This window comes from Trichoderma harzianum, assembly GCF_003025095.1.
Source record: "Trichoderma harzianum CBS 226.95 unplaced genomic scaffold M431scaffold_1, whole genome shotgun sequence".
Taxonomy (NCBI): Eukaryota; Fungi; Ascomycota; class Sordariomycetes; order Hypocreales; family Hypocreaceae; genus Trichoderma; species Trichoderma harzianum.
The window spans coordinates 648,837-663,728 of NW_020209249.1; the positions used below are offsets into that span (position 1 = coordinate 648,837).

The 14,892-nt window shown below is 49.2% G+C and overlaps 4 protein-coding genes across 4 annotated transcripts; 3 read left to right on the forward strand and 1 right to left on the reverse strand.

Moving 5' to 3' along the window:
* Positions 1-2,226: 2,226 nt before the first annotated feature.
* Positions 2,227-5,054, forward strand: M431DRAFT_476663 (glycoside hydrolase family 55 protein; the record flags this gene model as incomplete). The annotated part of the gene is made up of 6 exons (XM_024915483.1): positions 2,227-2,533; positions 2,589-2,842; positions 2,910-3,038; positions 3,097-3,175; positions 3,237-4,452; positions 4,517-5,054. The coding sequence occupies 6 exons, from the start codon at positions 2,227-2,229 to the stop codon at positions 5,052-5,054; spliced, it is 2,523 nt and encodes an 840-aa protein (XP_024779804.1).
* Positions 5,055-6,063: 1,009 nt separating this feature from the next.
* M431DRAFT_130559 (hypothetical protein) lies at positions 6,064-10,140 on the forward strand. Its single transcript, XM_024912457.1, has 3 exons — positions 6,064-8,040; positions 8,103-8,343; positions 8,410-10,140. The coding sequence occupies exons 1-3, from the start codon at positions 6,079-6,081 to the stop codon at positions 9,918-9,920; spliced, it is 3,714 nt and encodes a 1,237-aa protein (XP_024779805.1). The 5' UTR covers positions 6,064-6,078; the 3' UTR covers positions 9,921-10,140.
* A 618-nt stretch (positions 10,141-10,758) lies between these two features.
* Positions 10,759-11,253, reverse strand: M431DRAFT_41523 (hypothetical protein; the record flags this gene model as incomplete). The annotated part of the gene is made up of 1 exon (XM_024914969.1): positions 10,759-11,253. A coding segment is annotated over one exon (495 nt), but the record flags the coding sequence as incomplete, so codon positions are not given.
* Positions 11,254-12,574: 1,321 nt separating this feature from the next.
* On the forward strand, positions 12,575-14,866 carry M431DRAFT_488894 (hypothetical protein; the record flags this gene model as incomplete). Its single annotated transcript, XM_024916618.1, has 2 exons — positions 12,575-14,738; positions 14,769-14,866. The coding sequence occupies 2 exons, from the start codon at positions 12,575-12,577 to the stop codon at positions 14,864-14,866; spliced, it is 2,262 nt and encodes a 753-aa protein (XP_024779807.1).
* Positions 14,867-14,892: the final 26 nt, after the last annotated feature.

A 14,892-nucleotide genomic window follows, 5' to 3' on the forward strand; every position in this document is an offset into this window, starting at 1 on the left:
CCTGCAAAACAGCTGATAGGTTTAAAAGCTATGAGCTACAGCAAGTTTGAAGCAATTTTAGAAGACATTTGTTGGCTTTCAGTGCTCTTGGCTTTACCCTACCATGGGGGCAATCGGTTAGTAAGTCTAGATGTACTTTCCAATGTGTTTTCTTGTGGGATACGCCCTTCTCGCTTGAGGCTCAAGCGAGCTCGCGTATTGCTCGTCTATTTGTACACTCTGCTGTATCTTTTCCAGCAGCCTCAGGCAATAGCAGGCCTTGCCTTTGCCAAAATTTCCTCAAACTCCTTCATCTCCTTCATCTCCTCCATCATCACAGTCGCCGACATGCAAGTCTTCAAAAAGTCAGTCAATCAGCGCCTGCAATCCAGCAATATCGCAGCACTAACAAACTAGCACTGCACTAGACCTTGCCGCATACGATGACGATGCCACTCCACACGTCCGACGCCGCATACCGCCATAGTTACTACACACCAAAGAGTGCCCAGGAGATGTTAGTCTGCTGCCTCGTCGGCTGTATTGCAGAGTCGGTAAAAGACAATGCGTACACGGGTCTGGTTATTCTATATGCCATTTCCACCAAATGCCATACTGCGGGCCTGCTTGGAGAACCCATCCGCCTTCCTTTTTATTCGCACTCACATTGGGTTTGCAATGTGGCGGCCAAGAAGAACGCCATCACACAGCATTGGTAGTTGCAAACTCATGCACTGCGACTAATTCAACACAATTTCAACTTGGCTGCTCCGTGACGCTCTTTAGCCAGAATCCGTTCTGTCTTCATCTCAGCACATTCGCACGCGTTTCTCCAAGAGCTCTGCCCAGCCAATCACGTCAAATGTCCAAACCGTCATCAGTTCGATGGCCCGATTGTTTACTTTTCGTGCCTGTCAATAGCTCCCAGCGCTAGAGAAAATCCAGAGTTAGATCGCGTTACCCCTGAAGCCCCCCGCTATTTCTGGTGACATTCGTCTGGCACGAGCCGGATCAACAATCGAGCCGCTGGGGATAACAGTAGCAATAGGCTTAAGACTTGCGACTGGCCTTGGCGATGACTGGGAGATCGAGATGTGAAACAGCCTTGGACAGCTGCCAGTGCTCTGGAACTTGCAAAAGGCATCATTGATATTGGACCCAATGCCATTGGGAACTCCTGTATAGCGCTTGTTCGAGAAGGTGAGATGAGGCGAGGCATTTGCCAGCCATGTCCAAACTGTTCTTTGTTCTTTTTCGTCCTTTCTATTTTCCCCTCTTGCTCCAATCGTCCCATCAGAAAAAACGCCGTCGATAAGTCTTCTGGCTGCTGTCCTACGACATCTGGGGAAAAGCTTCATCAGCCGAAGCAAAACAAAAACGATAGTCTCCAGCATGTCCGAATTCTAGCCTCATCGTCCCAACCCTCCTCGGGCCGACTGTAGAACGATAGCCCCTATGCAGACGTACAGGCACGGATGGGTTACTGAGGCTGACTGCTTATGAACTGACATGACCATGGGGGAGGCCAGCGTTAAGGCCTATTCTCCCCGGGCCGCCTTGCCACTTTGGTGGTTGGTCATCGAGCTTCACTGCAGCAAAACAAAACCTTTCGCATCATTTGCCAGCCGCCACCGGCGAATTCACGGGCCTATTGGCGGCTTTAGTGTTCCCCAGCTGTCCTCATTCGCGGGCGCAGCTTCAGCCCATGGAAAACAGTCCGATGGAGTGTTCGGTAAATGAGCCCCATCCATCCAAGTCCGGGGACCGTACCGAAGATTTACAGCGTATTCTTGATCCTTCCCCGCAAAGCTTACCGCCTATAACTGGGGTTGTCAGTGTTGTGTCTAGGCCTATTCAGGGCTAGGGCTCTGGTCCAGACAGGCATCATCATCACCGTCCCCGGCTCACGCTCTGGGAGTTGTGCTCCATCGTGGCATCATCGGATGACAGGAGCTGAGACGGGGAAACAGGGATGCCGGAATACCGTACAGAAACAGGAACAGAGAGAGAATGTGAAAGAAGAAGGCCAATGCCACAATGGACAAATTATCCCAATCAATTGGGTCGATCCCGCACCCATGTCGCTAATGGAGCTGCAATCACACTAGCTTCGACGAGCAGTTAGTTATATGAACCTCGCTTCCTCCCGTCTTCAAACCCTTTGTTCCTGGGCAGTTGACTTTGGTTCTCAACCTCCCCTCCTCCTCCTCCTCCTCTCCCCCCTCCTCAGCGTCTCTGTCCTTCATCATGAAGGCCCTCAACCGCGGAGTCCTGCTACCAATTCTGGCGTTGCCTCATCTTTCCCAGGCAGGCTTTGGCTCTGGTCGCCTCGTTCCCCAGATCGAAACCTTTGTTGACAACATTCAGCAAGAGTTTGCCGCTTGGTTCGACTTCAAGGCAGACAATGGCCTGCATTCCAAGTTGCCTGGCAAGAAGCCAACGCCGCCACCACCCACACAATACTGGCTCGATAAGATTAAGCATCAAGGCGTCGCGCCCTTTGCGGATTCTGACTACAAGGTCTTTCGCAATGTGATGGATTACGGTGCCAAAGGTGCGAATCTTCTCAACTATCTTCATGCAAACAATTCATTGACCATCTAGCTCAGGTGATGGCGTTACTGATGATACTGCTGCCATCAACCTTGCCATGACCTCGGGTGGTCGCTGCGGACCAGACAATTGCTCGTCCAGCACCGTCACTCCCGCCATTGTGTATTTCCCACCGGGCACGTACGTGGTGTCATCTCCAATCATCGACTATTACTTTACCATGATGATTGGTGATGCCGTCAACTTGCCAACTCTCAAAGCCAGCCCGAATTTCGGCGGCGTTGGCCTGGGCGTTATTGATGGTGACAAGGTGTGTTTCTCTGACTTTGGCAGACATGTCCATGAATTTTTGTCAGAAGCTAATGTGAAACTTGCAGAACCATATCTGGGGCCCAACCAACATCTTTTACCGACAGGTTGCCAATTTCATCATTGATCTTACCGATGTCCCGCCTGTTAACGACCAAGGCTCTGGTCCAACTGGAATCCACTGGCCAACCGCTCAAGTATGTGCTTCATGAATGTTCCCACAATCATACAATCAATTCTAATGCGTATGACCAGGCTACGAGCATTCAAAACGTTCGCATCGTGATGAGCGATGCACCAAACACCGCCCACCAAGGCATCTTTATGGAAGATGGTACGCTCCCCAGCTATCACTTTTGAGTGAGTTCCACGATTTGCTGACTCTTTCATCACAGGTTCCGGTGGTTTCTTGACCGACATCACCTTCATTGGTGGCAAATTCGGCGCTCAATTCGGAAGCCAGCAGTTCACCATGCGCAACCTCACTTTCCACAACGCTCAGACAGCCATTCGCCAGGGCTTCGACTGGGGCTGGACATACGCCGGCATCACCATCAACAACTGCTCCGTCGGCCTGGACATGAGCGCTGTCGACGGCAACGGAGCCCTTAGTGTGGGTGGCATCACCATGGTTGATTCTAGCATTTCCGACACAGACATCTTCATCAAGACGGCCAAAACCGCCACGTCCAAGCCCGTGGGAGCAGGAAACCTGAACCTCGAAAACATCCAGCTTTCAAACGTCCCCATCGCAATTCAGGGCCCTACCGGCAATACTGTTCTGGCTGGCTCTACCGGTCACACCACCATCAAGGGCTATGTTACAGGCAACACCTACAATCCCCATGGCCCGACATATGTCGACGGACCAGCCACTCCGTTCCCTCGCCCATCCAGTCTCACCGTAGGAAATGGAGCTTTCTACACACGCTCAAAGCCACTGTATGCCGATCTCGACGTCTCCGAATTCCTCAGCGCCCGCGACTTGGGTGCCAAGGGAGATGCCGTTACCGACGACACAAAGGCACTCAACGCCGCAATTGCCACCGCTGTGCGCAAAGGCAAAGTCCTCTTCGTGGATGGCGGAATCTACAAGGTCACAAGCACAATCAGGATCCCTCCTGGAGCTCGCATCGTCGGTGAGGCATTCTCCAACATTATGGGATCCGGCCCATTCTTCTCAAAGGCATCCGCACCCCAGCCTGTCGTGCAGGTTGGACTGCCCGGTCAATTTGGACAGATCGAGTGGTCAAACATGGTGGTAAGCACACAAGGCTCTACCAGCGGTGCCATCGTCATTGAATACAACCTCGCCAGCACAGCATCCAGCCCTTCAGGCATGTGGGATGTTCACGTCAGAGTCGGTGGTTTCCAGGGCAGCAACCTGCAGCTTGCAAACTGCCCCCAGAATATTGGAAGCGACGTCATCAACCCCAACTGCATCGCGGCGCATACCATGATGCACGTTACACCCGTTGCCCAGGGACTGTACATGGAGAACTGCTGGCTCTGGGCCTCTGACCACGACATTGAGGATCCTAGCCTTCGGATGATTGACGTCTACAGCGTGCGTGGCTTGTTGGTCGAAAGCACCGCTGGAAACATTTGGCTGTATGTCCCCTGTAATCTCCTAATGAAGTTACGATGAATAATTTGCTAACTGCCTTTCTTCTAGATGGGGTACTGCCGTCGAGCACAACGCCCTCTACCAGTATGAATTCTCCAAGACTCAAAACATCTTCATGGGCTTCATCCAGACCGAAACCGCCTACTACCAACCACACCCCAACGCAACCCAGTTCCAGTCTCCCTCCAACCTCATCACCAGCATCTTTGGCTCCACCGACCCAGACTTCAACTACTTCTGCCAAGGCCGCTCTGGCGTTTGCAAGGACGGTTGGGCGCTGCGTGTCCTCAGCTCGCGAGATATTCTCTGCTACGGGGCGGGCCTGTACTCGTTCTTCAACGATCACAGCACAACGTGCTCAAATACTGATCAGGAGAACTGCCAGACTCAGATTGTTGGAATTGACAGCGGCGCGCCAAAGTCTTTGCTTAGTAGCATTTTCAGCAAGAAGAGTCAGGTTAGAGTGTACAGCTTGAACACTGTTGGTTCAGTGTCCATGGCTACGGTGCAGAACGTGGATACTGTGTTCCAGAAGGATAATACGGGACCATTCCCACAGGGTGTATCCCTATTTGAGTCATTGTAACATACTTAGTAGTTAATAATTTAAAGATTTGATTCAGCTAGAGGTCTACTGGCTACACTAAGATACGAATTCGAGTGATATCCAGCATCCCGTGTCTCAAATCTAGGGCTACATAGGTTATCAGGTAGCAGTAAATGATGACACCGGAGACTAAAAGAGTTAACTATAGCAGCAGATGTTAAGAAAAGACGGCGATAGTGGCAGATACTAGAACAAGATATTAATAGTAGCTGAAAGTAGCACTAATTTGAAGAGCCAGATATTTATTATCTGCTGGATAGCCGAGCATCCTAACATTCGAACACTTGAACCTCAGGTAGTCGCTGGGGTGTTGGATGCCTACATATCTAGCAGCCAACTTGATATGCTGGCAAGTATTCCCAAAAATTAATGAACAAGTTCTCGTAACACACACCACCAGTTTGACGCGCTCCTCACTTATCTTCCCCAAACCTGTTCAGCCGCAGCTTTAGCGCCAAATGTGACAGCTGATACGACGGATTCCAATCCCGGTCAGCTGTTTCAAGCGGGGGAAAAGGAGACCAGGGTCTTGCTGCTGGTTGCATGTTTTGGCCACATTTTCTTCGCGAGGCAGCCTGTCGCTGTTATAATTTGATATGTTGCCGCGGGTGGCTGAGGCAGCTCTTGGTCTGAAACAGTGAATATGTGCCAGTATTCTCGGTAGGCAGCAGCTCAGGTCAAAGAATTGGAAGGTATTTTGGGCTGCCTACTACAGGTAATAGATGCTAGTAGATGGGAGTAAATTGAAGAGCGCAATTTTCATGTCAATAGGCAGCATCTGCATAATATACGGATATCAGTAGAAAATAATAAAATAAAATCACTTTATCCTACTAGGTAGATAAGTTGCTGTTGTTTATAGTCCCTAAGAGGATTCGGCGCTTAAGTGGCCGAGACCCCGTTCCTGCCCTCTGAGCTGAACAGTCCCTGCCTGCCATCTTTCAGCTGCGTGCATCCCACCTCAAACACCATTTTCTCTCCTCCAAACCACAATCATATCACCATGGGCGACACTACAGCCCTCGGTTCAGCGACAGCTGAGCAGCTCAACAATGCAGAAACAAGAAGACTTCTCGATACTATTGATGGCCTTCGAGATTTAAGCATCGCCGGCATCGACCTGCCCCAGATCATCGTGGTGGGCGATCAATGCTCAGGCAAGAGCTCCGTTCTCGAGGCGATATCTCGAGTTCATTTCCCCGTCAGCGATGGCATCTGCACTCGGTTTCCTACAGAGCTGGTGCTTCGAAGGGCGCCTATAGACAGCACTGACTTGAGAATTCGATATGCGACTGATGTCGATGCTGCTAATCAACCGCGCATGCCGTTTCATGAGAGCGGATTCCAAAGACCGGAACTGCCCGACATCGTCAGCAGAGCAAAGAAGCACATGGGCGTTTCCGATGGAAAGACAACCGGCTTCTCCAAACATGTTTTGCGAGTGGAAATTTCCGGGCCAGACATTCCCTCGCTGACTCTTGTTGACCTGCCCGGAATATTCCATTCCGGGTCATCTTCACAGCCTCAAGAATGGAAGCCAGTCGTTGACAAAATGGTTGAGGACTACATGAAACAGAAAAACAGCATCATTCTCATGGTCGTATCAGCAGACCTCTCCTTGTCCAAGCATGCAATCCTCGACATGGCCCTCAAGCATGACACTGCAAGGGAGCGCACGATTGGAGTCATCACGAAAGTCGATCTGTGCCCAGGGTCAAATCTAGAAGATGAATATCTGCGTCTCGCGAGAGGGCAAGAGCCCAGTCACCAGCTTCGCCTAGGTTGGCATGTCTTGCGCAACCGAGGACCCAAAGAAGCAGAGCTGGACTTTGATCAGAGAGACGCCGAAGAGGAAAAATTCCTCAAAACAGGAGCATGGTCTGCATTACCTCTCGGCAACCGAGGTGTGGAAAGTCTTCGAAAAAGTCTTGGAGCAGCCTTGCTTAAGCAGATCAAGAGCAGTCTGCCCGAACTCATCAGAGATATTGATGGCAATCTGCAGAATCGCCAAAGACGCCTCGCAAAGCTGGGAACAACGAGGACCACTTCCGACGAGATGCGTGATTATCTTCTTAGCACATCAACGGCTTTTCACAAATTGGCAGAGCATGCAGTGGAGGGAAGATATAATGATCCATTCTTCGCTACCCCCTCAGACCCAGAAGCAAGCAGCAAGGTCAAATTGCGCAAGTTGAGAGCATTGCTTCGAAACTTGAATTATGTATTTGACGTTACAATGAGGGAAAAGGGAGCCAAGTACAAGATGAACTGGGACGAACCTCAGCCCAGAGAGAACCCGTTGGAAGGTTTAACTGACGAGGAAATGCTGGCCGATGCCTTGGACAATATGCCTATCAGTTCCGATTCATACTTCAACCTATACGACTTTCCAGATCCAGTGGTAGAAGACAAAGGTACAGCCTTTACCAGGATAGAGTCACTCGCATCGGATAGTCAAGGCGCGGAGTTCTCTGGGCTACCGAGCAACGATTTCATCATGCAGCTTTTCCGAGATCAGTCTGAGCCGTGGCAACGCATAGCTCAATGCCACATAGACAATGTTGTAGAGAGAACGAGACTGTTTATTTATCAGATATTCGATTACATCTTGGAAGACGACGAGAGAACAAGAGACGCAATCTTGACCGAGTGTGTAGATCCGTTCTTCGATTCCATGAACAATACTCTCAAGGACAAACTCGACGAAATTATGCGTCCTTATACATCCGGACATGGAATCCCGCTTGAGATAGAATTCCGAGCGGGAGTATGGAGGCGCAAACTTAGGCGCATGAAATCCAATTCTGCTGATCTCCTTGATCAAAATTCTGTTGCTTACAATACAACGGAGTACCGGATGCTAAAGCCTGAAGATGTTTTAAATGTCCTAATTCAAACCGATACCAACGCTTATAGCCATTTCGGTATTGACATTGCCGTTGACATGATGTTGACACATTACCAGGTAAGTCAACACTTTTTCCTACCAACTCTACTCTTTCATGTGCTGACATTTGACAACTCAAGATGAGCCGGCGAACATTCACGGACAACGTCGTCCACCTAGTTGTCGAGAATTGCCTGATCTCGAAGCTCCCCGACATCTTGAACGCAAGAATCGTCACACAAATGAGCGACGAGATTGTGAAGAGACTGGCCGAAGAGTCGGACGAGGTCAAAAGAGAAAGGAGCCAACTGGCGGACGAGATTGAGAAATTGAAGACGGGTTTGCAAAGCTGCCAGCGTTCTCGGCCGAGAGACTTTTCAGGTACCCTACCAGAAGAACTGTCTGATGACGAGGCGGGAACGCACATTTTCTAATGTAATTAGATAGATTTACCAGAAGCACTTGTCGAGATGGCACCCAAGACAGATGCGCCAAAGACAGTTGCACCAAAGACAGATTCTCCCAAGACCAAGACAGACGCTCCTGAGACAGATGTTTCTAAGAGAAAGATTCGAGTCAAGCTACCTCCTGTTTCTCTGCCAGAGAGAAAAATAGCTGGTCTGAACAGCAAGTTCCTAGCGAGCTTTGAACCCGCAGCTGCATCTACGTCTGCAACCAACAGTGGACAATCGACGACCGCTGAGTCCAGCAAGCAAGGCCAGACTTCTGCGATTCCCGCTCCCGCTCCTGTTCCTCTTCCGTTTGGTATGAGAATGGAGCCTGCGACGGCTGCTCCTAAGTCGTCCATCTTTGGTTCTACTACGACGTCAACGCCAACAGCTAATGCTACAGAACTCCCTTCTTTTGGTTCCAACAAAACATCGACGGCAACGACGACAACTCCTGTGTTTGGCTCAGTTTCTGCGTTAAAGTCTCCCCTTTCGGCTTTTGGCTCTGTTGCTGCAGCACAGGGTTCTGCTGCTAAGCTGCCGGTTTTTGGTTCGACAACTGCTGCAGCGACGACTTCTACAGCATCGCCTTTTGGTTCGACGGCGACTAGTACTTCGAGGCTGTCAGCCTTTGGTTCGACGGCAGGGACTACTTCAACAACATCAGCCTTCGGCTCAACAGCAGCGACCACTTCTACGCCGTCAGCCTTTGGTTCAACTGTAGTAACCACTCCTACGCCATCAGCCTTTGGCTCGATTGCTGCGAACAATTCTAAACCGTCAGCTTTTGGCTCAGCTGCAGCAACTACTTCTACTCCATCAGCTTTTGGTTCGACGGCGGCTAGTATTTCTACGCCATCAATCTTGGGCTCAATGACAACTACAACCCCTGCTCAGATAAGCTCTTTCTTTGGCCCAAAGCCTGCCATTCCCTCTACAAAGTCATCAGTCTTTGGTTCAACAACTACAGCCCTTCCCTTTAACTCGGCAACCACAACAGCTTCCATTATCACACCGTCGGCTTTTGGTTCCAACACAACACCTGCCGTTGCTGCGCCAGCATTCGGTTCTTCTTCTACATCATCACCTTTTGGTTCAACGGCAACCCCTCCGAGTCGCGGCGGCTTATTTGGGAAGCCTTATTCCATTTACGATCCTCCCGGCACGAATATTCTCACATATCGGGCTTATCTTGAGCAAGACCCCGATTTCTATCCAGGGGACTTGGTACTCTCCTACCCCAACATTGCGTTTCATGGTTGTTATAAGAGCTGGTGTGTTGATGAATTGAGATTGGTAGATTACGCGCAGGGCAGACGGCCGCCGGTAAAACATAGCGCGCCGTTTGGAAGTTCTGGGGCGGCGTCTCAACCTCAAAGCCCGGAGGAGACATCCAGTGAATCGACCTCTCCCCCTTCGAGACTGAATACGCTGTTTGGGGGGACTCCACCGCCAGTTCCTCCAAGGGGGGATGTTGCTTCTGGGGGTACATCGAATGTGGTACTTTGAGTTGTCTATTTGATGGCTGTGTAGGTAGTTTTGTTATTTGTCGAAGATTTTGCGACATTGTCCAATTCCCGCAGAATGTAAGAGAATACGATTTGCTTGTTGTTAAATTATTATATGTTCATTACAGCTACGGATTAGCAGGCCTGGGTTGTTAGACAGTATTTCCCGAGTTGTATTCTGATCATACAGAGTAGACAGGGGAAGAATATATGGTCTATCGTAGTGAATAGTCGAAATCCGAATATTCATTCGGAAGGGTTGACAGTAACTCCATACCTCTTCTATCCCGTGAATTTCTTTTTAATCTTTTATTTATTTATTTATTTTCCACTCTTTTCCTTTGCCATTTATATGTGCTGGGTATATGAAACTTAGCGCATTTTAAATATCGGGCAGCTCTGATCTTTGGAGGCCGCTCTCAATGGCGTGCGCGTTGACGGTGATGCTGTTGTATGAGCATCAGCTGTGAAAAATCGTACAAAATTTTTTACAACATGAGAACTGGTCATTCATAGATACGGTCATGGTCGCCAAAATATGCGTCTGTAAGCAAGCTAATTTGAGATCCAACCGCTGTACTGTAATTAACCCTAGGCGGGCTCTCATTCTGTCAAATCACGAGTTCTGCCATTTTGTAACAAGACCAAAGGCTTAACCATAATAACATGGACCTAACCTACCTCGAAGATATTCTCTCTAAAGCAGAAATCATATCAAACTTCGTCATCGCTCTCCGAAATCTGTCCGTTTACCACTGTACGTTCCTTCTAATCGCATCGTATAGCCACCACAGTGTCTGACACAATCCCGGCTAGCTTACTTTCAAAATACGGCCATGTCGCAACCGAGCCGCCAATTCCCGTGCATTTCGAAAAGCAGCACAACCGTCAATGAAATCCTTGTAGGTGCTTGTCATATTGAACGCCTTGAGCTCAAACATGTGATAGGCAGGCAATGTTCCGCCAGTCTGGTCTGGATCAACGATGAAGTGGGCGTAAATTTTCAAGAGGCCATTAATGTAGGTTGAGCTGAACGAATACGCATTCCCGTCATATTCTGGCTCAAAACGACCATAGTTTTGCATTGCGTCCATTGCTCGCGCGCCACATGCCCCATAATAGCACATCTCCGTCTTTGTAGTGACGGCATTTCCAGATGGCCTTCTGACTTCCAAGAAGAAGTTTGGAGCTATCGGGGCGCCGATGTGCTTGCTCGGTATGATGAGACCACCCAAGTCGTCTCTTACACCTTGATTTATAGAGCCAAAAGTAACTCCATCAAAATAGTCTGGTTGAAGCACTACTTCGACGCCCTCAACGAGCGGGGTTGAGTTATCTATCTCAATTCCGCCATCATTTATATCATCCGAGTCGAGACTTCTGTCGTCGAAAACTCCTTCCAAGACCAGTATGACTCTCCGCATTATCGTGCTTCTCGAAAGAGAATTGTTCCTTTCCTAGAATGTTCAGAAATCATCTTCTCCATTCCCAGAGACTCTAGATCTCGGAGCGGACAGTTGGCTCAATATCGCACCCAGGTTACTCGGTTCGGGAGCTGAATAGCTATGTGGATGTCGAAAGCCCTCAGGAAAGATATTATTATTGGCAAGAAGTAGCTCCAGATCATTGTGATGTGATGTGGACATGTCGTGCGCTTGGAGTGTCATAACTCCCTAGCAACGGCTTTGAAGGCGTATCTCGAGTTTGGTACTGTAACTGGTCTCTTGCTAAGCACACAGTTCGTTACTGAGAGAAATAAACTGACGCTTACAATAGCAGGTGAATGGTTGAGATGTTATCTACAAAGAGACGATCCAAATAGAGGATGTTGCCGTGTCATGTCAGCCAATATATGCTGTAGTTGGCTTCATTCACGCAAGCTAGCCGTCTCGAATCACCACAAGGAACAACCGTCGGTGTTCTGTTTGCTATAGAGTTATTCATGGTTAACTGCTTCTGGCCGCTGGGGTGAGGTGTTTTGTTTGTCGTTTATTGATTAAATCACTGTCTTGTGAATCCTATATAAATCTACAGCATGGATCCTTCTGTGTGACTCTATCATGGCCGCTATCAAGTCACCATAATGTATTTTAGTGAATGCATCATTATCGCTGCCGTTAATTTTTTCCAAAGAAATATTGATTAAGAACATCTTTTTGCATCAAAATCAAGATGCTGAAATATCATCTACACCTTATCACGCCGGCTTGATTGAACGTAGAGGAGAAACTTGCTTGCTGTAAATCGTGGGTGAAGGGTAGGCGGTACGTACCGATAACCGATGGCCAACGATGCACGCACTTTCATTGGCTGCCGTGCCCATTATGTAAGTCTCGTTCGACCTGTCGAATCGACTCTCTCCTGCCTCTTGAATCCGCTCATTCCAACTTCTCATCATCATCCAAAGACATTAAATACGAACACGAAAGCGGTCAAATTTTCTCATAATTTCCTCATCAGTGCTTCATTTACGTCTCGTCTGTTCCTTCCGTTAGGGCCGTGATTTCACTTTTCGCCTCTGCGCCAGCGTCACTGGTGCCTACTCGACGATGTAATGTCAGAGTCTAGATGAGACACTCTTGAGCTTTGCTTCTCTGTCTAGACAGACTCTCTCTTTGCACTGCACATTCATTCTTCTCACCAGAAATCACCGAAATGGGCTCATCTACTCCCACTGGAATCGAGCGCCGGAAGCTCCGGAGAGGCACGACAAGCTGCTGGGAATGCAAACGACGCAAGACCCGGTGCCATTTTGAGCAGAGTAGCTCCAGCGCCTGCGTGTCTTGTAAGCGTCGCGGATCCAAGTGTGTCCTTCAGCACATCGAGGAGTGTTTGGGGACACAGGCAGCAGAGCAGCCGAATCATCATGCAAATGCTGGAGAGCGAATGGAACACCTCGAGGGCATGGTTGATCAACTTGTACATCAGTCAACCACTCACAGTGCTTCGAACCAGAATCCTTGCCCCCTAAACCGAAACAACTCGGCACAGCAAGTCAAAAAATTGACAAGTACTTCCAACCCTCCACGCAAACTCCTCCCCAAGCTGGACAAGGCGCCAGAAAGGAGCTCTGCTTCCTCACTCGACAATGGATCCAAGTCATTGATTTCATCAACTCATCAGTCTCGCCAAGAAATGATGGCCCGCGGTTCACTACTCCCACTAGACCCAATCAACGGCTCGCCTCGATGCAGTTCGCTCACTCTCCTATTACAATCCATACTCCCGTCTGTCAGCATCACCACTCGTATCATGCATCACAACAAGGTTTTGATGATGTCCATGCATGTGTTTCGAGGCTTGTCCACGGATCCTTTCCGACTTGCTCCTCCTCGCCAAATCACCCGCCCAACATCTTCAACGGCAAATCCCAAACCAATTGATCTAGCCCGGAGTCTCTTTCAACTCGCCATTTGCCTCCAGCAGTCGGAGCGCACATCTGAGATTTCCGAATTATGCCTTGATCGCTCCAATACTGACGTTGCAGATCAATATTTTGAGGCTGCTTCCCGCTACGTCACCTCACAAGACGCGCTTGTCGTCTCGCCTGAAGGGATAGAGACTTTGATGCTGGAAGGTTTATACCATGTTTCTACAGGTCAAACGCGACTGGCATGGCTCGTGTTCCGCCGAGCCTTGAGTATTGCTCAGCTGATGGGCCTGCACATACCACAAGTACGGCGACAAAATAAGCAACGCAAAGCTACCAATGGCCAAACACCAATATGCCTCAAGACTCTATGGTTTCGGCTCATATTCATGGATCGTTATATGGCTTTGGTGCTCTGTCTTCCAATGTCCGTTAAAGACGATAGTTTTATGCAAGACTTCGTGCCAGCAGAACCTCATGAGAAAATGGAGCGCACTCAGGCCGTACTTACAAGTCGCATCATATCTAGAAACGAATTGATGCAACACGGGCAACTGACAGACGATCTCTTCTATAACCATTACAACGAGACCAAAGACATCGATTACGAGTTGAAGCAGGCGGCGCGATCCCTGCCTGCAGACTGGTGGGCCTTTCCACGGCTAAAGGATGCCAATACGAATGCAGAGCTAAAGGACATGACTGTCAAGGTCGTTCTTCAACTGCATTATTACAATCTTGTGCTGTTACTTCACCTACCATATGTTTTGCCGCGCATCAGAGATTGTCTTACCGACGAGGCGGCGCCAGACTATACAAATTCTAAAATCTCCGCCATGTATGCAAGCCGCGAACTACTCACCCGATCTATTGTCCCGATCGGTCGCAACCGCGTGACATCTTCGAACCGCGGAAACTCTCTCAAAATCATTCTTTCTGCTCTGACTCTTTTGCTATCACACTTGGACAGTCATCGGCTTGGCCGCGAGAACACCGTTGATCACCAACGCCCAGGAGATTTGCTGCTAGTTGAGCGCGCCATTAGCAGCTTGGACGCTGTGTCTCATAAACATGACGATGTTCTGTGTGCCTCTGCGGTACAAGCCTTGAAGAAACTAAGCGCTATTGAGGCATCTGCAGCAGATGGGTTGGGCTATAGTGCATGGAGTGAGCCCAGCGAGGTGATGGAAATGGAGTGCACTGTTCGAGAAGAAGCAGGCAACATCGAAATGGAGTTTCCATATATGGGAACTATTCATATTCTGCGGCAAGATTCTCAACAAGGGGCACCGAGAAATATTATCGGATCCCGCAAAGGAGCAGAGACAGGGAATTTGGCTGGTAGTCTTCTGGCTTCGTCTTGGGCGTGGGATGATTCTCCTTTGTCCTTGTTGCCTGAGCTGGCCTCTACTGCCTCGAGTGTCGATGAGGCACACGACACATTCCACAGTATGTTGTCCTCTACTCATGGCATGCAAGAGACGTGGAGTCTCCAAAGCGGCAATCTCAAGTGTATAGACGAGATTCCAGAACCGCAACGATTTTTACAAGACCTGGATTTCAGGGATGGGATTTGAATGGCCAATCACTGACACTAGAACAA